This window comes from Mustela nigripes, chromosome 1, assembly GCF_022355385.1.
Source record: "Mustela nigripes isolate SB6536 chromosome 1, MUSNIG.SB6536, whole genome shotgun sequence".
NCBI lineage: Eukaryota > Metazoa > Chordata > Mammalia > Carnivora > Mustelidae > Mustela > Mustela nigripes.
In genome coordinates, this window is record NC_081557.1 from 263202966 (window position 1) to 263223217 (window position 20252).

The 20252-nt window shown below is 36.2% G+C and overlaps 1 protein-coding gene across 3 annotated transcripts in view; it reads right to left on the reverse strand.

Moving 5' to 3' along the window:
• Positions 1–1173: 1173 nt before the first annotated feature.
• G3BP2 (G3BP stress granule assembly factor 2) overlaps positions 1174–20252 on the reverse strand; it is a 35294-nt gene continuing 16215 nt past the window's right edge. For 2 of the 3 annotated variants that reach the window (XM_059385295.1, XM_059385300.1), the window contains exons 2-12: positions 18890–19008; positions 16197–16278; positions 14993–15166; positions 13836–13926; positions 12766–12868; positions 12065–12245; positions 10986–11084; positions 6713–6815; positions 5377–5505; positions 4699–4817; positions 1174–4098 (exon numbers count right to left, since the gene is read on the reverse strand). In XM_059385295.1, the coding sequence (XP_059241278.1) occupies positions 3826–4098; positions 4699–4817; positions 5377–5505; positions 6713–6815; positions 10986–11084; positions 12065–12245; positions 12766–12868; positions 13836–13926; positions 14993–15166; positions 16197–16278; positions 18890–18984 (1449 nt within the window). In that variant the 5' untranslated portion in view covers positions 18985–19008 and the 3' untranslated portion in view covers positions 1174–3825. The remainder of the gene's footprint in view (positions 4099–4698; positions 4818–5376; positions 5506–6712; positions 6816–10985; positions 11085–12064; positions 12246–12765; positions 12869–13835; positions 13927–14992; positions 15167–16196; positions 16279–18889; positions 19009–20252) is intronic. The other variant, XM_059385305.1, reaches the window with a different exon arrangement.

The window sequence follows — 20252 nt, forward strand, 5'->3', positions numbered from 1 at the left end:
TCCTTAAGCATCCACCTTTGGCTCAGGTCATGATCCCAGGGTCCTGGGATTGAGCCCCACATTGGGCTCTCTGCTTCACGGGAAGCCTGCTTCTCCCTCTCCCACTCCCCCTGCTTGTGTTCCCTCTCTTGCTATGTCTCTGTCAAATAAATACAATCTTTAAAAAATATATCTACATATAAATTAGGATGAACAAATTGTCCTAATTTAAAGGAAAAATACAAATAGCTATCCACTAAATTTTCCTTCACTTGCCACAGACTACATCAAATCATAACTGAAATGGAGCATCTTGTGTGGCTGACATGTTCAATATATTTTGTTTCACGTAAGTTTCCTGGACCAAATGGTAATTTGCTGCTTCAAACTTGATTTTCAATATAGTGTAGCATATACATTTTATCCCTTCTAAGAAAATGTTTTCCCCAGTCATAAAGTTAGATCAAAGTTACATTATAATATTGAACGTGAATTTACTGTATATTTACAAAAATCTTAAGTCTTACTTCCTTGAGAGTACAGAAATAATGACTACTCTGGCTTCGCTCCAGTACAAACTTGTGAAGACGGATTCAAGGAATCTTCATAAACAGTGTTATGAATACATTATCAGGAAGAAATCATTTATAACCATCCCTTTTCACAAAAGCCTCAAGTTCTAAAATTATATATGCATTAGGACCTCATTTTTCATTTGAAATACATACTTGCAAATGGGACTAATTATTTTCCCTTGAATATTCTTTTAGAACTTGACAAATTCGTTCCGCCTTCTGAACTGGATCATGCCTGTAACTTCAGGGAACTCAATCTTCCCATCCCTCTCCCTTTCCTTCGGAGATAGGAGGCAGCCATCCTTTGGAAAACTCAAGTATCGGTGTTTGTTTAAAGGTTTAGTATAAGCAGTATGATTTTGATCATTCTCACCTTCCTTAAACTTATTCCCTTATGCTATCCTTTAACTCGTATCCCACTTAGCTAAGTGAATTGGGAAAATATCTCTAACCATGTTCGAGTTGTCCTTAAATGTTTTTACTTCTTTAGACATCAAATTCCACAAACAAGCCACAGTTGGTTTTAGAACAATTCCTTATTTTCACTTAGGTTGTAGGAAATGCGACTGGGAGACAATACTCTGGAGCACAGACCTACAGATTAAATCAGGGACATAAATGCCGCAGACGTCAGTAGTTTATTGTTTGTTTAGTCCAAACACATTCAAAATGGAAACTCAAAGAATACTTTTCCACCTGAAACAATTAAACTAGATTCTACTAGCATATAATGCTTAACACATTACAGCAATAAAGATGGTAATCCATTGTCTTCTATACCTACTAAAGCCAAGATGGTAAAGCCAATTTGGTTGCGATAGTGTCAGAAGGATAGAATATTACCATCAAAAAAAAAAAAAAAAAGAAAAGAAAGAAAAAAAAATCAGCAAATAACAGTAATGGTCAATGAATTATTTTTACTCTGGTTCACTGAAAAGGGGACAAAATGTTAAAAGTCCACAGTACTGCAGGTGAACAATCACCATGTAAACTTCTCCATGTGATGTTTTAATGTTTTCTTCATGGTATGTAAAGACTGAAGCTGAATGGCTCTTTACTCAAAATTTTCTACTACACTTAACATTTGTCATTACTTTTGGTGCCAGAACGCAGTTCTTATGGGTGGCAGGGCAATATCCTAGATCGGAAACTATATATATATTTAAAATGGAAAGATAAGAAAAGAGTAGAGGAAAAATATGCTATAAAACAAAACACTGACAATAAACCACTTATTTAAAAGTAGTTTGAATAAAGGCTTCAAAACTCAAAAGTAATTTTCTGGTAAGAACTTCAAGTACTATACATCAGAAAGTGTAAAAGTGTTCAAAAACAGGAAAAAAATCTTTAAGCCCCCCCCCAAATGGAAACTATGAGGAATCTGTGTCCCCAAAATATATGCAAATAGTGCAAGACTTTTCCCCAAACATGGAAGACCTCATTCAAGGGGGGAAAAGGACAGATTTAATTTCACGTATATCGCCCAGTACATGAAAAACAAAATATACTAAAATAGCAAACAGTTTCATAATTCAGATCCAGTTTGCTACTATGTCAAGTGCATTTTTTTGTTGTTGTTATTACTAACATTGGAGAAGTCTTCCATGCTAACAAGCAGCTTTAAGTGGTCACACTTAATTTACCTCACTCCTAGAGCCTGAAACATCAGAAACTGTTATGTACCAAATGCTCCAAGCATAAAATTGGATATCCTTTGCCATACTTGCGGTTTACTGGAACTTGCTATAAAGACAGACAATAATCCAGCAGCTACAAACTTTGCTCACAGAATTGTTTAGAGATTTATGTAAAAATAAAAGATGTCGTCCCAGACTTAAATTCAGAGCCACTCGGGTGCGGACATCAGTTCAAGAATTGTGCAAAATGAATGACGGTTCCCTGCCCCCCCAAATAGAAAATGCAAACACTTAGGAGCTGCTGTTCTTTTCTCCGAAAATTGCAGTATCCTCACTTCAGGTTTACTCGCCATTTATGGAATCTGACTGCTTTTAAAAGGTCATAAAAAATGTACATCAAGGTGATGACTTTCCCAAGCACCTCTCGAGTGATACGCTTCAACGTTCACGTTCATGCTGAGAGAAAAGCCAACAAGAGACTTACTCAAATAACTGACTTCCTCCTTCCCTGTCCCTCCCCAACACACAAGACTCCCTCCCACAGAGAACACAAAGTTGTTAACTGAAGAACAAAGTAAATAATATGCTAGTCGATTTTACTGATTTTAAAGATACTGCAATTTTTACACACTTCAATGATTTTTCAACATTTTGCAGCTGTTTGGCTTTGCAGCACAGCAATTCATACACTATACTGTACAAAATTACCAGCAAGACTGGAATGATGTATTAAGAGAAGGCACCATCATGCTTATTACATTACCAGAGAACGAAAATACAGTAAAGACAATTCTCACTGTACACAGCTGAAAGGAAGGAAAGAGGGAGGAGTGTGTAGAGCAGCCGGCCATCCCTGTACTGAAGAGGGGCAGGTAGAAAAATCTTAGATATGGAGCTACTAAATCTGGTCTAATACTCAAGACCATAGCATTTGAAGTTCGGATTTTTGTTATTTAGTTCATGACTAAATGATTCCCTTCTGGAATATACTTGTAGTCTTGTTAAGGTTTATGTGTACACACGCTGGTCACAGCAAGCAGATAAAATGCCCTCATCATTTCACAAACTATTCTCTACTGGAAAAAAAGAAGAAAGATTTTTTTCCCCTGTTGCCTCCTGTTGCAGATGTCAATGTTAATGAGTTCAGAGTACCCATTAGTGCATTTTGATGAGTGCATAACAAGTTTCTGTTGGGTTGTATTTTGGGGGGAGCCAAGAAAAAAGGCAAGATTCTCCAATTGCACAAATTGCACTATTTGTGTTTCCAACATTAATAGGTAGAAACAGTAACACTTAAACAAAATGTGCAGCAGAGGATATTTTTTTTGACTCAAAGGACCTGAATTCAGTTGGGCATGTCCTTTTAAGTTCATTTTGTTGTAGACAGTTTAAGATATGGTCATTTCTCAGTCCTTAATTCTCCAAGTCTAGATTTATAAATTAACAATGTGACTCCTGTTGTGAAATTGGGGAAATAATGTCCACCTCAATTTAACTGATAACCAAAAGATGCTTTTCACATCAAAGAAATGATCAAAAAGGCTGTGTCACATTCCAAAGCCAAAAAAAAATTAACAAGAATGCAAACACGATGAATAATGTACCACTGCCAAGACTTTGCCAACAGTGGAGCTTCAGCGACGCTGTCCTGTGAAGCGGCCTTCCATTTGCCCGGTTCCTCTTCCAGAGCCAAGTTTCTGTGCCATGCCACCTCTCGGAGGAGGTCCTCTTCCGTCCCGGTCACGCATCATTCCGCCGCCCACTATGCCACGGGGACCACCAGGACCTCGGTCGTTGCGCCTAATATCCCTGCGGTCGTCACCACCACCTCTGGTTTCTCGCTCTCTCGCAGCTCTCGTTTTTTTCTCTTCCACATTTAAACGCACTTCCCCTCGGAACATAATAGGCTTTAAAAGGAGAAAAAGATTTACATGGTCAGGTTAGAGAGCAACTGTCACATATTCCCTTAAGAAATAAAATCCTGACAAAAAACTCCAGGAAATTTTTAATATGCAATCTATTCCAACCCTCTTCACCAGAGCAAATAGTGCGATTTAAAAAGTCCACACCTCAGGGCGCCTGGGTGGCTCAGTGAGTTAAAGCCTTTGCCTCCGGCTCAGGTCATGATCCTAGGGTCCTGGGATGGAGCCCTGCATCGGGCTCTCTGCTCAGCGGGGAGCCTGCTTCCCCCCAACCCCTCTGCCTACTTGTGATCGCTATCAAATAACTAAGTAAATAAATAAATAAAATAATCCACCCCTCAAATTGCACTCTCATAAGTGTGTGCTAAAAAAAAAATAGTAATAAACAGAAAATAATCCATACCTCAAGCTTTAAAAAAACTACTAATAAATCTTTATTCTTTGCATAAATACCATTTCTAGTAAACTATCTTTAGCTTCACCATTAAGAAAAGTGCTTCTATGGCTTTAAAATACACCAAACGAGTATTACAAACAATAGGAATGATAAAGTCTTGAACTATGTACACCCTTTCAGTCACTTACTTTTGCAATTAAGATTCTCTGAACTGGTTCAGAGTCATCAAAAACCACAAAACCGAAGTTTGGAAGCTTTCCCCCAACACCCTTTGTATTGATGCGAAGTTCCACAACGTTTCCAAAACCTGTGAAAATATGTATTATTACACCAAGGGTTAAATATTTAAAAAGAATACTTTGTAGCTCTAATTATTGAGGAAAAATAACCTTAATCTACTTGAAACATTTCAAAATAAAAGTTATAAGCTGCTTCATCCAGTGACAACCAAGGTACATTATTCACTCATATAAGTCATTCACAGAAAGACTCCAACAACTAGCCCGGCCGCCTGTTTTGTTCCCCTTCTCAATTAGCCCTCTCAAAAGGAAAGTTAGCTGCATGGTGTTACAAAAACACTGACATTTTCTATTTCTGACTTAAACTTGCCCCAAGAATCTCATCCCCAATTTTAAGTCTGCATCGGCTCTTTCTTCTAACCTCTACAACTAGGCCAGTCAACACTAGGTACAGTCCTGGGGAACATCCAATACAACCTTCTACTCCCTTTTGATCAACTAAAGTGATTGGTACCTGGGGACATACAGTTTAGAGAGATAAACGTGCTTTTAAGTTCTAATTACATTATAAAAAAAGCTCTATTCCCCCCTGCTTAATTTTCCAATAAACCAAAACAAACTACTCACTCATGAAGAACTCTTTCAGTTCATTTTCATCAATATCATGTGGCAAGTTACCAACAAAAAGTTGATGACTGTCTGGATAGCGGATTATTCTACGGTTGTCAGATTCATTCTGTTCAATATCTCCTCTGCCTGAGAAAAGGAATAGGACAGATATTAAAGTTTATAATGTCACATAGTAATAAAGCTCAAAGCAATGAATGTACAGTAGATATTCCTATTTTAGTTTAATAAGATAGTGAGCTCCTTGAACAGAGGTGGAAGTGCCTATTATTAGTAGGTTAGTTAGAAAATAACATGACACTAAGTGTAAAGTGAGGGTATTGACTAAATCACTTAAGTACCTCTTCTAGATCTAATGGTCTGATTATACAAAAGTCCAACATTAGTACAAATGTTCCTCCTTAACCAAACTCTTGCCATCACCCAGGAACCAAACAAATTTCAGATAGTGAGATGTATCTGTTCTAAATATTTGTTCAGTATTTTGAAGTTTGCAAATTAATTTTTGGTTGTATGAAGTTATAGCCAAATTGGTAAATTTAATAGTAATAATATCTCATTTAGATAGCCTATATACATATTAATGTGCTCAAATTTATATAAAAAGTTTTATTTGATCCAATAACACAAAGAACACAGTGAGGCATATAAGAAAGGCATCACACAAGAAAAGTTTGTGTAATAACTAAATGGCATAAGAGAAGCTCGTATTTTAAGGGTCTCACCTAAGACCATGAACTCAAGCAGTAGCAAAGCTAGGACAAACTCCAGTTCCCATGACTTCTGGTTTAGTCACACATCACTTAATCTTACTTTTGTGGGAATAATTACATATGCTATTAATAGGTACTATTGCCCACCTCCTCCCAAAGGCAATCTAAACATACTTATAGAATTCAAATAGAGGTGCTACACATATTAGCTAACAATGGAAACAAGTCAAAAATCATGGCAACTTACTTAATACCTAAGACAATCAAAATAAGAAGAATCAGGGTGTGCTTATTGTTTATCTGTGAAGAGATAAGAGTGCTAAGTAAGAGAGTAGGTTATTGGCAGCTCGGTTTTGAATTCTTAAAACCAGTGACAATAACCAAATCAAATCTGTCTCAAAATTTTTACACCTTCAAAATACAGGTCTCCGTTGCATGTCAACTAATCCTCCCCTACAAGTCAGCTGTTCTGCCCCAGACTGTACTTCTGCAAGTTACTTAACCCTTTAAGAAATTTTATACTGAGAGGAACAGTATATAAAACACATTATTGCATTTTAAGCTCAGTCTTTTCCAACTTTCCAAGTACTAAATGTGAAAGGCTTCAGAGGCAGCTGACTCACCTGGTCTCGGTCCTCTAGGAGGGAAACCAGGCCGTTCTCTAGGTCGTTGTTCACGCACACGAGGTGGCTGAGACTGAACTTCCGGTTTAGCTTCAACTCTTGGCTAAAATACAAGGGAAAAAACACATTATAAAGAAACTCATTCCATAGGAGACAAAACAACTAAAGCAACTAACAGCAAGTCACCAGCACACATAATGGTAACTTTAAGTTCAGAATATTTTTAACATGGTGTCCTATGTATATGAAGAATTAATTTTTATAAAGATATTCTGTACCAATCTAGGACTGTAGAGTAGGTCTGTTTTCCCATTCAAGGATATCTAACCCAAAATAAGCTGTTTTTTACAACCACATTTTTCCAATAAATTTACATCCACATTGAGACAGCATTAAAGGTACTGCTACAAAAATCACAAAAATCCAAGATGAGCCACTCCATGTAAATGCATATCCAAAATAAACAGCCATCTTTATTTTACACAAAATTGTGACACATACTTTCTAATTATCTAGCTGCCCTTCAAATTTAAGTGCTTAGCCAGTAGCTTTAAACCCCCCCTATAAATAAATCTTAAAACAATGGATAGTTCAAAATACACAATTTAGCTTACTCTGGCAACTAAAATAATCCTACTTTTAAGTTACAATTAAACAAACAAGACAGACACATGTAAACACCTCTTGATCAGAATCAAGGAGTCCTTTAGCTTCCTACTGTTCTTCCTTATGGGAAAGACAGGTCATTGTTTAAGGACTGACCCCACCACTTTTCTTTTAATAAACCTTGGGGCAGGGGCAGGTAGGGAGTAATAGGACATCCTAAGATGACTTCCAAAAATTTCTGCTAACTGCTGAATTACACACATAAAATTAACTATTATAAAACAAAATAACATCTTTATCTGCTATTACCTTTTCCCTAATACAGTGGCATTTTCAGTATTCCCATACTCTTCGGCCATCTACTGCCCAAATATTTATGGTCCAAGGAAGAGACAAAATACACCTTCAAAGAATGCTGAAAACACTCAGCAGGATATGAAGAAAATGTCCTCCTCAAAATCAGAAAACTAGTGGTTTCAGCCTTGTCTTTATGTCTGATCATCTCTGAGGACCTCAGTCCAGCCAGTGTCCCAAACTTTTTCATCATTTATCTAACTGGAATATCATAATTTACAAGGACAAATTTTGATATAAACAGTTATGTTTCTTTCAAAAATGACAATTTGCTGCAAAGAATTTCACCCACTGTAATCAAAAGGCATATTAATTCTGATCCTAGCAGTTTTTAACAGATGTCTCTTTCCAAGTTGTTTTTCCATGAAGATTTCCCATTTCCCTCAAGATCAACTTGCCTCCCATGTTCTAGAACTCTGCTAGTTAAAAATAATTTTTTTAACTCTCTCCAGTTTTCTCAATTATTTATATGTATTTATTCCTCTAAGGACTGTACCTTATCTTAATTCATTTCTACAACACCCAAAAACCAAGCACAGTGATGTTACACATAAATGTCCAGTAACTCTTGGTTCATTTAAAATTAAATTACATTTTTGTCTTGAAATTGTAGGAGAATGTTCTGTGCCTGACAAGGGATTCTATGTTATAACCCTGAGACCACTGCTATCTGTATTTGGGTTTAACACTCTATGGTAATTTGAGCTGAAATGTGATGCCTTTTTAGGCAGTTATTTACAAATTTCACTAAGGGGGCCTAAAAGCACCAACTGACTTCAGTATGAACATAAAATAGAATTAAAGAATAGATGTACCCTAACAAAGTTTGATGAAGCTAGTTATGTTTAGGAAATTAATACAAATAGCAAATGTACCTTTTAATCTAGAAACTGCACAAAAACCTTAGACTCACTCAATCCAAATGATATCAAGAACTTAAGAGGTGTCCTCACTGACCTAAATTTTTTTTCAAAACTGATTTACCAAAAATAACTGCAAGTAGCAAAATAGAAAAGTTCACTATCCTTTAAGGATTTAAAATTAAAAACAATTTCCAAAGCCTTTCAAGTAATTCATACAGGGATTTAGCAACCTGACTTTCAGAAGATATCTGATGATGCCAATGCAAAAGAAAAACCAAGACCAAAAATCGAACAATATTCCTTTCAATAACTGATTCATACATATTAACTAAGCCAGCTGTGTATTTATAGTTCTCCAGGCTCAATTTCATGATTAGAATTATTTACTCCAATAAGATAAAATAGATAACATACCACATACTACACTTTAGAGACTTACAAATTAATTCCATGCAACCAGAAAGTGTGCTCAGACGACAAATTCCACAAAAGAAGGTCAAACAGAATATGAAATAAAAATACAACCATCAAAGCAATGACAGCAGGTAAAACCACAAGAAATTCTTCAACTGAACATAAGCTAGTTAGATACACTAGTCAATTTCCAGACAAAATCTTTTCACCAAGAAATTACCTTACCTACTTCTAAGTTAATTCCTACCAATAAATTAAAATTCTCCTTTTATTAAACTGTGCTAAAGGTGTTAAGGAAATGGAAACTACACCAAAGTAATAAACAGAAGGGTTTATTAAATCAAACGGAAAAATCATGAATCCATTCTAAATACAGCCTAAAAAAGATCAGAAAAGTTGTTTTTTTTTTAAAGTTTTATTTATGTAAGTGATTGCTACACCCACCAATGTGGGGCTAGAACTCACAACCCCAAGATCGAGTTGGATGCTCTACCAACTGAACCAGCCAGGCACCCCAGAAAGTTAAGGTTTATAAACTGTACCTGTTTAAATATGTCTTAATAAGTATGGTCTCCTACAATTAAAAAAATAAATAACTTCAAAACTAAAAAAAAAAAAAAAAATCCCCTGGACAAAAGGACAGGATCTAATGTAATTTAGACAGGCCTTAAAAATAGTACTCTTCTTTGATGTAAAAGGAGATACATTTCCCTCCAAAGGGCTAAAGAAACCTACAGGTTTGTGTGAGTCACAAAGGGACTCTGGTGTCAAAGTGCATGAACTCAAAGCCCAGCATAAAGCTGTCTGACTTAGGGTGAGGCATTCTAGGCCTCAATTTACTCATCTGTGAAACAGCAATAGTAACAATAACCACCCTCAGAGGGGGACTGAGGATTAGCTGAGAATGAACATAAAGTACTTTGCACAAGGCCTGGCATATACTAAAGGCAGAACAAGCATTAGCTATTCTAACTTTTAACTAGTGGTAGTTTAAAGTAAGCGCAGCCGACGCTCGGAAGACGAAGCAGATGCCAGATGCAAACCTGACGAGATATCAAGCAATTCAAAAGAAAATTCCGAAGTCACTCTCAGGTCTTCAGAAGGCTTGTGCTTGACAAATTAATTTCCTTCACTAAGAATTCTGGTTTGTGATCTGACAGTACACAACACTTCCTGATGTTAACAACAGGTATCCTGAGCCCATGTATCAGCTATTACGGAGCTGACTATGTGCACCGACATCGTAAGGACTGTCTAATGATTACTACTTTTTTTGAAACCTCAAAGTTTCACTCTTTTTAGAGCATGTAAGAGGCATATACAAATAACTGTAAATGCATGAACCATTTTAAATGTAAATTTTCTAGTGGAATAAAGTATGACTCAAAATGTTGAAAAAAGAACTGAATACCTTTTAACTGTACTATAAATTTAATTATAATTTAATTTTAAACTATACCTAATAAACACACCAGGTAGCCAGTGTCTTATTTTCAATGTTTCTGAAAGCTCTGAAATGGGTTAAGATGACAAACAGATGGAAAGCAGAATACTGGAATGATCTGTTAAGTGAACACTACAGTCATAAGTTGGTACAGGCTTCAATTAAACAGTGAACCACTTACAGACTGAGCTTAGGTGGTGTATTTTTTAAAGTTTTCTTTTTCTTTTTTTAAAAAACAGTGATTTTTATAATGCCATACTACTTTGTGCCTTCCTTAAAATATTTTTGCTAAATAAATTTTAAACTTTAAAAGGAACATTTTTTTGTTATTTTAAGAAGCCTTCTAAATGACTCACTTTATCTGTCTATCAATCAAACCAACTTAATGTGTATTTCACACCCAAGCCCCAAATACCACCTATGCAGATTATGATAGAGATTTGGCATTTAAAGTGGGTGCACTGACATTTAATACAATTTTTTAAAATATTTTATCCATAATTTCTGATTGACTCATTTAAAGAAGTATAAAAAAGATAAGCAATTGGCAATGTAACAAGGATACAATCCAATGTGTTCACAGATGGGTTACCTGTGAGACTGGTGCTTTAACATGGGGTGGAATTCCAGAGGAAGAAACAGTACCACTAGGAGGCAGGTTTTTACTGGTCACTGAAGCCCAGGAGAAAGCCTGCAGGAAATGCAACAAACCTAGACTACTAATCATGGAAAACCACCAACATTCCTATAGGGAAACTTCCAAATATATATTTTCTTTTCATTTCTCAACTATTGTTCTATATCGGAGGCCTCCTCAAGAGAAAGGCACACACACACATGCCAGTCTATGTGCCAGCTTTCAGAATCTCATTATGCAAGATTATTCGTTTTGTCTGACTGCTAAATAAATCCACAAGCAAGTTCCTATTTGCTCTAAGGAGATGAGCAATGGAAAACAAAACCACTAACTACACATGCTAGAAAAATAAGAACCTAATAGAACCAGTTTCTTTCCCCTTTGGGGGGGAAGATAAGGTGTGTGATGGTGTTGAGGGGAAGGACAGGAAAGAAGAGAGTACTCACTGGAAACTTTAACAGACATTCACAAATTGAACAAGGAATCTCCTCTCACTACCCATATATACTTTAACTTTCTACTTTACGGAAAGATAAAAGATGTTTTAGGTACGCTTAAATGATACACTATGGCTGTCACTTTTCTTTCCAAGGTAGTTTAATTGGTGTAGTAAGGAAATTGCTCCCATTTTAACCAGAAATAATGGTATCTCTTCTTTTCATAGGCCAACTTGTTTAAGTTGGGAGATTTCATGACTCCAGTTGCATCTGTGCCCAGAGGACTTACAGAATGGAAGAGCAACTCTCAGCTTTATACATGGACTCAAATAATTTCATGTGAGAGATTAAACACTGTGTACAGACAAGGATTAACCCTAAGTTTCACTCTTAGGGATATTTGGCCGGGGAGGCAGGGGCACATAAATACAAAGAAATTTCCTCAGGATTACAAAACCCCACAGCTTTCATATACATAAAAAAGCATAGTTCACTATATTCAACGATTTAACATAATAGAACAAAGGTCATGCTTCATCAATGGCACCAAATGTGAAAGTATGCTGCTATAGGCCTAAAGAGCTCCTCTGATCTAACCTTTGGTGGTTCCTGTGGCAGAGAAACAGGTTCGGCAGGAGGAGGAGAAGTCGACTTCTCCTCTAACTCTTCTAAGTTCTTCTCCTCCACTTGTGGCTTTAGTTCTTCAGTCTTTGCTTCAGCTTCTGGCTCAGGTTCAGGTTCATGAGAGGATTCTTCCAAAGGCTCCTCTATGCCATTACTACAACAAGATATTTTGTTCATTTTTTAGTATGACTGAAATTATCAGTTCTAAATAAAATAGAGCATTTCTCTAATGGGCATAACTTGTAATAAGAGGATTTGATGCCAAAGTCCAATAAGAACTAGGTGGTGGAAGGGAGTAACAGTCATAAGCAGCATCTCTTTAACCCCAACATTTTTAAATGGAATTACTAAGTTACTGAAAATGTTCATCTCAATACTAACTATAAATAAACCCCATATTTATGAAAATAAAATGCTCTCTGTGTTGTCTCAACTATTCTGCATTATCAGTAAGTAAACAGTGTTTTGGGCAAAACCATGTTCAATTTTTTATGTAAATAAAACAACTCTTTCCAAATTTCTTACACACACGCACATACAACCGGGCCTCAAATACTGGCCTACCAGGTAACTTTATCAAAAACTGACTTCTAAGAGTAATCCTAGGAACCAAAACCACCTAGCAACTACGTTACAGTTCAGACTGAATCTGGCCCAGCAAACTCTGTTCTTACGCCACAGGGTGAGCTTCATAGTAACCACTATCAGCGTTTTCTTGCACAGGTTCTGGAGATGGTTGCCTTTCTTCTTGTTCCTCTTCTACCTCATCTTCTGATTCTGACAATACAGAACACACATTTCTTTTATAAGAGACTCAACAATGTCATGTGCATGTTTTTCATGTCTAAGGAAGTGATAATGATAGTTCAAAAAATTGACCTTGTTCTTACTAAAGCATTCCCTGTTCTCTTAAGTGAAACACAAGCAAAATGAAGTTTGGTATTTACTGTCATTTATTTCTTTAAGATTTTATTTATTTGTCAGAGAGCGCGAGAAGGGGAGCACAAGCAGCGGAGTGGCAGGTAGAGGCAGGCTCCCCACTTAGCTACAATCTCAATGTGGGACTCGATCCCAGGACCCCAGTATCAGGACCTGAGCCAAAGGCAGGCACTTAACTGACTGATTCACCCAGGGATCCTTTTATTTACTTTTTTAAGTAGGTTCTAAGCCCAGTGTGGAGCCCAATGCAGGGCTCAAACTCATGACCCTGCAGATCAATACCTAAGTCAAGCTCAGGAGTCAGGCACTTAACTGACTAAGCCACGCAGGTGCCCTCATTTTTTTAAATGATCTATTAGTAAGAAAAGGAAAGGATAGGAAATAAAATGGTATTAAGCCGTAACTCGGTTTCCTATGTCACATCTATTCAATAGTACGATAATGAAAACAAATATAAATTAAAGATCAATATTTATAAGAAAAAAATTCACAGCCAAGGAAGATATATTAAATAGAAAAGAGCAAGCTTTGAACTAGCAGAATTCCATTTTTATAAAAATAAGTACTGCTAAGGGTGAAATCCAAACAAATTCACAATATAACTCTTGGTTATATATAGGATGAGTCTGAATTCTGTTTTACTTTCTACGTCTGATTTTTATATAATGTCATACAATGAACACCTATTTCTTTTTAACAAAAGGGAAAAAGAGGGTTTAAGTCTGTTATAACAGAGGCAAATTTAAGTTTCATATTTTTCATGTCCTTAAAGAGTACGGATAGAAGCCTTCAATCTTAACCTCACCTTCATCAAGTTCTGGTTCAGAATCACCAAATACTTCATCTTCATAACGAAACATATCATTGTGAACATAAAACTTATTTGGAACAGATCCCTACAGGAAAACAAAATCCAAATATTCCATTAAACACTCATAAATATGGCACTACATAAAAAGAACAAATTACATGGCATATGCAATATCTATTTTAACACTATAGAAATATTATGTAGACTCAGGAAAATCTTCTAAAATTAAACATGCTATATATGTATTTTAAAAGACAAATGCCTTTTTTTTTTTTTAAGATTTTATTTATTTATCAGAGAGAGAGGGAGAGAGAGTGAGCACAGGCAGACAGAATGGCAGGCAGAGGCAGAGGAAGAAGCAGGCTCCCTGCTGAGCAAGGAGCCCGATGTGGGACTCGATCCCAGGACGCTGGGATCACGACCTGAGCCGAAGGCAGCTGCTTAACCAACTGAGCCACCCAGGCGTCCCTAAACATGCTATATTAAAGTAGTATAGAAGAGCATTCAAAAATTGGAACTCAAGAGAAGAGAACCAAAACTAATTAACACATGAAACTTTGCCATTTGAACATGTAAATTACCAAATAAAATATTTTTATATTAATTCTATAATCTTAGTAAATCTATTGATACATTTCTATCAGTAGACTTACTTTTAAATAGGCAAGGTGAAAAAAATAAAAAAGACAGGCAAAGGGTGTACACACACAAAGCTCAAATTACTGCTGCCTCCTGGAACAACACAAGTTTGAACTGCACACGTCCACTGACCTGAGTTTTTTCGATATAGTTCTATAGATGTATTTTCTCTTACTAATACCATTTTCCTTTCTCTTACTTTATTGTAAGAATACAGAATTATAGAATACATATAAGGTACAAAATACGTGTTAATGGTAAATATACCATCAGCTTCTGGTCAACATAAGGCTATTAGTAAAGTTTTTGAAAAGTCAGAAGCTGTATGTGGATTTTCAGCTGCAAGGGAGGTGGGTGCTCCAAATCCCTGTGTTGCTCAAGGGTCAAATGTTTATCAACGGGTTCAATGCCAACTTCTCAAGTTTAGCCACATGCATATCTAAACCTGTTCAAGCAAGTAAGAACAAATCAAATAAAATCATACAAATGAAAATGAAGAGAGGAAAACTTACTTCAGGAGCCAGAACAAAGGTCTGCATAAACTTCCTCTCCGGCTGTCCGCTATTAGATAGCAAACCCATGACCTGGACCACCACTCCATCACTCAAGGTTGCGTGAGCATCCACGTGACGAATTTTAGTATGACATTCACTGAAGTTCAGCGATAATACTTTGTGGTGTATATCCTGTAACAGAAGAAAGGAAGGATGGAAAACAAACTGCTGTGACACTTCATTAGTTCATACTATCTGAGCTTCCCCGATCTCCTCACAACTCTAAAATATTAACTACATAATCTATCGATCTCATTTGAATCCTTCCCACCATGACATGCATTACTGCCAGGTTGAAGTTTCTAAACCACCATTTTCAACATGTCCCAGCTCAATACAAGAGATCACTATCTCATATGGCTATCTCATATTAAGCAATAATACAGGCTTTATATAGCTCTCTCTCACTATTCTTTATTAAGCTTTTTGGGTTTGGGGTTTTTTTTTATAGATTTATTTATTTATTTATTTATTTATTTGACAGAGAGACAGCAGGAGAGAACAGGCAGGGGGAGCAGCAAAAGGAGAGGGAGAAGCAGGCCTCTGGCTAAATAGTGAGCCCGATGTGGGGCTCGATCTCAGGACACCAGGCTCATGACCTGAGTCGAAGGCAATCACCTAACTGACAGAGCCACCCAGGCACTCCTGTATTAGGTTTTTAATCATTCATACAAACTGTGTTGACTACTCCCTAGCCTCACAGCTGATTTTACTTTACTGGGTTTGCTGTACCATTTCTTCTACTTTTAATTTCCTTTTGTACGGTAAGGCCAAATTTTGTAATTCAGCATCTAGCTGAAGTCCCATATCCTCTATATAATGTCATAAAGCACATATACTTCTGTGCACTCCTATAACATAAGGTTTAGCCCGTATCTGTATAAACTTATTGTTCTCAACTGTTTTATGAATAAAATACATCAAGGATAGATAATTTCGTATCTTCTCCTTGGTATCCAACCCAATGTAACACCCTGTTTCAAACAAAATGGATATTTGTAAGAACTGAAAGCTCATTTAACAACTATTGTAACACAACTTCTAGTTACAAGTGCTAAGTACATTTGGGAAGAAATCCATTGGCACAAAAAGACTGTTTTCAACTATCTTAAAACAAGAAAAAAGGGAAAAAACTTAAAATGTATATGAAATTGGTACTTACATTTTGGCCATAAACAGCCTCCTGGGGCTTTCCACTAGCATCTACTCCACCATGAACATAGGAAGAATTTCTGCCATAAAACCTATAAAGCCAATGAGAATTCATTAACATTTAATTGTCAAAAGAGGCCTAAGAGGCAGCAGAGTTCTGGTATAAAACTGACATAGTTTCTATGTCTGGCTTTGTCATTCAGTAGTGGTATAATCCTGATAAAGTTACTTATAGTCCTTAAGCAGTTTCCTTGGTTATCAAACGCAAAATAGTAACTACTCCATAGGGTTGTTGTAAGGATTAAATAAGCAACGACAGAATTCTGGCCTGGCACACTGGAAATACATTCAATCACTTGCAACTCTCATCTAATTCCTAGTATATCTATTTTTTGAGGTGGAAGAATGAGATATTCAAAATACATTCTAAATACTGATGCTGTAGTAACTGACCCAGTTTTTCCCTTTAGATAAAAAACTCAAGTTATCTAGATTTGTTTTGGAATCAGCTGCTGTTTAACATTCTACTCAAAGTTCCAAATGATTACTAATTCCAAAATCTTAGATTAAAACAGTTTAGTAAGATTTATAGTAAGTGAAATAATTCAGAGACTAAATAAGAAAATCTACATTATTCCAGTTTCTGATATTTCATTAATATTTTATACTGCTCTTAAGTATATGATAAATTGGTATTTCTCTGCAATACCTAAAGCAATTAGAATTAATATATTTCTAAATTAATGTTATCAAACATGCAAAATTAATTTTTTCATAAAGAGAACTCAGCTCCTATTGTTACTGAAACATGTATGTAAGACTTCCTCTATGCCAAGCAATGTTCTCAGTGCATTACATATTATTTACTTACCCCTCCCCTAACAACCTCATGAAATAAGCACTATTATGTAAATGAGAAAACTGAAGTTCAGAAAAAATCAAATTAACTCTCCTAGGGCCACACAGTAATCCAGTGGGGTTGCTAAGACATGACCCCAGACAGTCTAGCTCCACAGCTCACATTTTTAACTATTACCTGTAATTTTAAGTTTATACTATTTTCTTGCATGTACCACTGGCAAACCTGTGAACTTCTACCATTTGTTGGGAGGACAACTTGACTGTTAAGTGTAGGAAAAGCCTTAGAGATAATTATACCTTTGATTTAACAATTCTACTTCTAGGACCTTAAGAAAATAACTAGAAAGGTGCAAAAAGATGCACAAATAAGGATACGGATCACAGTTTGTTAACAGGCAAAAAATTACTGATTTTCATTTATAGGTAAACTGGTTACACAAGCTACGTTTAAAACAAGTTTATGGGTTTGTTTTTTTAAATGATTGTGGAGACCCTGACCCTGACTGTCACTATAAAAAAAAAAAAAAAGCTAATACCTACATTATATAAAGACTAAATTTCAGACAAGGAAAGGTCTTATTAATTCCATTCTCCCCGCTCCACCCAAAAACTCCTTTACATACACTGCCTATAAGAACATCTTTTATTTTTATAATTAGAAAAATGCACAGGTATTCACTTTTGGAGGGTACTTGTTACAGAAAAATGTCATGAAATAATACAAGACATATTGCAAAATCTAACTTTAGAATGCCCAGCGCATTTATAAAAGAGGACCCAGCTAAAGGAACATAAGTAAGTCTTTTTAACAGCTTTTTCCATATGAAGTGGCAATGATTTATGCCTTAGCTTACATGGTGGTGTGGTCTACAAATACTTGTAAAAACTAATCCTTATAAAAGTCTCACTTATCGGGCGCCTGGGTGGCTCAGTGGGTTAAGCCACTGCCTTCGGCTCAGGTCATGATCTCAGAGTCCTGGGATCGAGTCCCGCATCAGGCTCTCTGCTCAGCAGGGAGCCTGCTTCCTCCTCTCTCTCTCTGCCTGCCTCTCCATCTACTTGTGATTTCTCTCTGTCAAATAAATAAATAAATAAATCTTAAAAAAAAAAAAAGTCTCACTTATCTTTCACCTGCTAAAATACACCAGAAGAACAAAAATTGTAAATGCTACTCACAATATAAATCAATTTCATTTCAACTTCTGGAAAAAGTAAGCTTACAGATGTCCAACTCCTGCCAAAATAGTAAACAAGGCTACTACTGCTGTTTCACCAAAGAATACTATTTTGAAGATCAATCAGAAGAAATTTCCACAAGTATAACCACTTATATGGTTCATTTTCTAACACTGCCAACGGGAACTTAAAAAAAAAAGTTCACTAATGACTATGATTTCAAATTGCAGATTAGAACCCATTAGCCTATGGTCAGGCCCAAGGTTTATTTAAATGAAATACAAAATACTGAAGGATATAATTGTATACACGTGTGTACATAGATATGCAAATGTTATATAATGGGATAAAACGTGAAGCTTTTTTTTCACCATGGATTTCATTTTTTGCGTGGAGCTCCAAACAGGGCTTGAACTCAAAACCTTGAGATCAAGGCCTGAGCTGAGATCAAGAACTGGACACTTAGCTGACTGAGCTACCCAGGAACCGCTGTGATCTCATTTTTTTAAAAACTTGAAAAAATGGTTTTAGCCGTTAGATAAAATATTGGTTATGGTTTGCAAAGAAACAATCAGAACATGAAACAAGAAAGACAAAAATACTACGCAGTCCTATTCAAGAAAACAAAACTAAATAAAAATACTAAATAATCCATTTAAAATTTACCTGTGTAAATATTCTGGAGCTTTATTCAGCAAAGTATAATATTGCCTCACAAACTCCCGCCCTACAAGCAGCGGACTGGGCTTCTCCATAACCATTTCTTTGCTGCACAATGTCAAATGCTAAGGGAGCAAACACAAGAACGGTAACTATTAAAAAGTCATCTTTGTAAATTTCCAGGAAGTAAGTTTTCTTAGCCATACAAAAGGGAATAAAGAAAAGTAATGTATTTATTGAAAAACAATTTACAATAACAAAATAAATTCCCAACAACTACTGGTAACTTCCAACATCTGAAGTTCCTCTTCGTCTCTATTCCTCAATGCCTTCCCCCTCCCAACCTCCACACTGTTCTTTTTCTTATTCCCAAGAAAGTCCCCTGCCTCACAGTATGGACACCATAACCAAGTCTTTTCCAGTCACAGTACCTCTCTCCTCTAGGGACTATAATCTATGTCCCTGGATTCCAATGGTTTATTTTGGAAAACTAGGCAGAAGGCACACGTCAGGACCTGGAGAATAGACTTACTATGGGAAAGTACCAACTTTTATCTTCTCTGCATTCACTCTCCTTTAGAATTATTTCACTGCTTCAAAATGATAATAATTACCATTAAAAACCAGCAATAACCTGAGTACTCAGAATTTTTTTTTTTTTTTTAACAAATTTGGTGTAGCTCCAGTATTTCTTTCCATTAACTAAGTAAAAAGCATCAATACATTGCCAGGTGCTCTTTAATAAAGGGGACAGCCTGGGGAATAAGATTAAGACTTCAGCCCTCAAGAAGTTTATAATCTGGTGGGATTTAAGAAACAAAACAAACAAGCAAAAGGAGGGGAAAAAAAAAAAAAAGAGAGAGACAAATGAAGAAACAGACCCTTAACACCAGAGAACAAACTGATGGTTTACCAGAGGGGAGGCGGGTGGGGGGGACGGATTAAATAGGTGAACGACACAGGGTGACATATGGAAGTGCTGAATCCATATGCTGTACACCTGAAACTGTTAACTCTATGTTACCTGGAATTACAATAAAATGAAAAGTTTAGAATCTGCCATGGATTGGAAACAAGCTCATAGGAAACAGAATGGGTTAGGTGCTATGGTAAAGTACTGCTAAGCACAAATCTCAAAGGTAAGATCAAGAAAAACGACGCAGGGGGAAGGAGGGTCTATGCTGACAGGGAGGGGGCTTAAAAATAAGAAAAACAAATACAAGATATATAAATAGAAACACACAATCATTTAAAGTAAGTGACTTACACATGGTTATAGGCCCCCCTGAACAGTTAAAATTACAACATTAGGAACTGGAAAAGGGGGGAAAAAAGAGAAAGTTAAATATTACTTGTTTAAATATATATA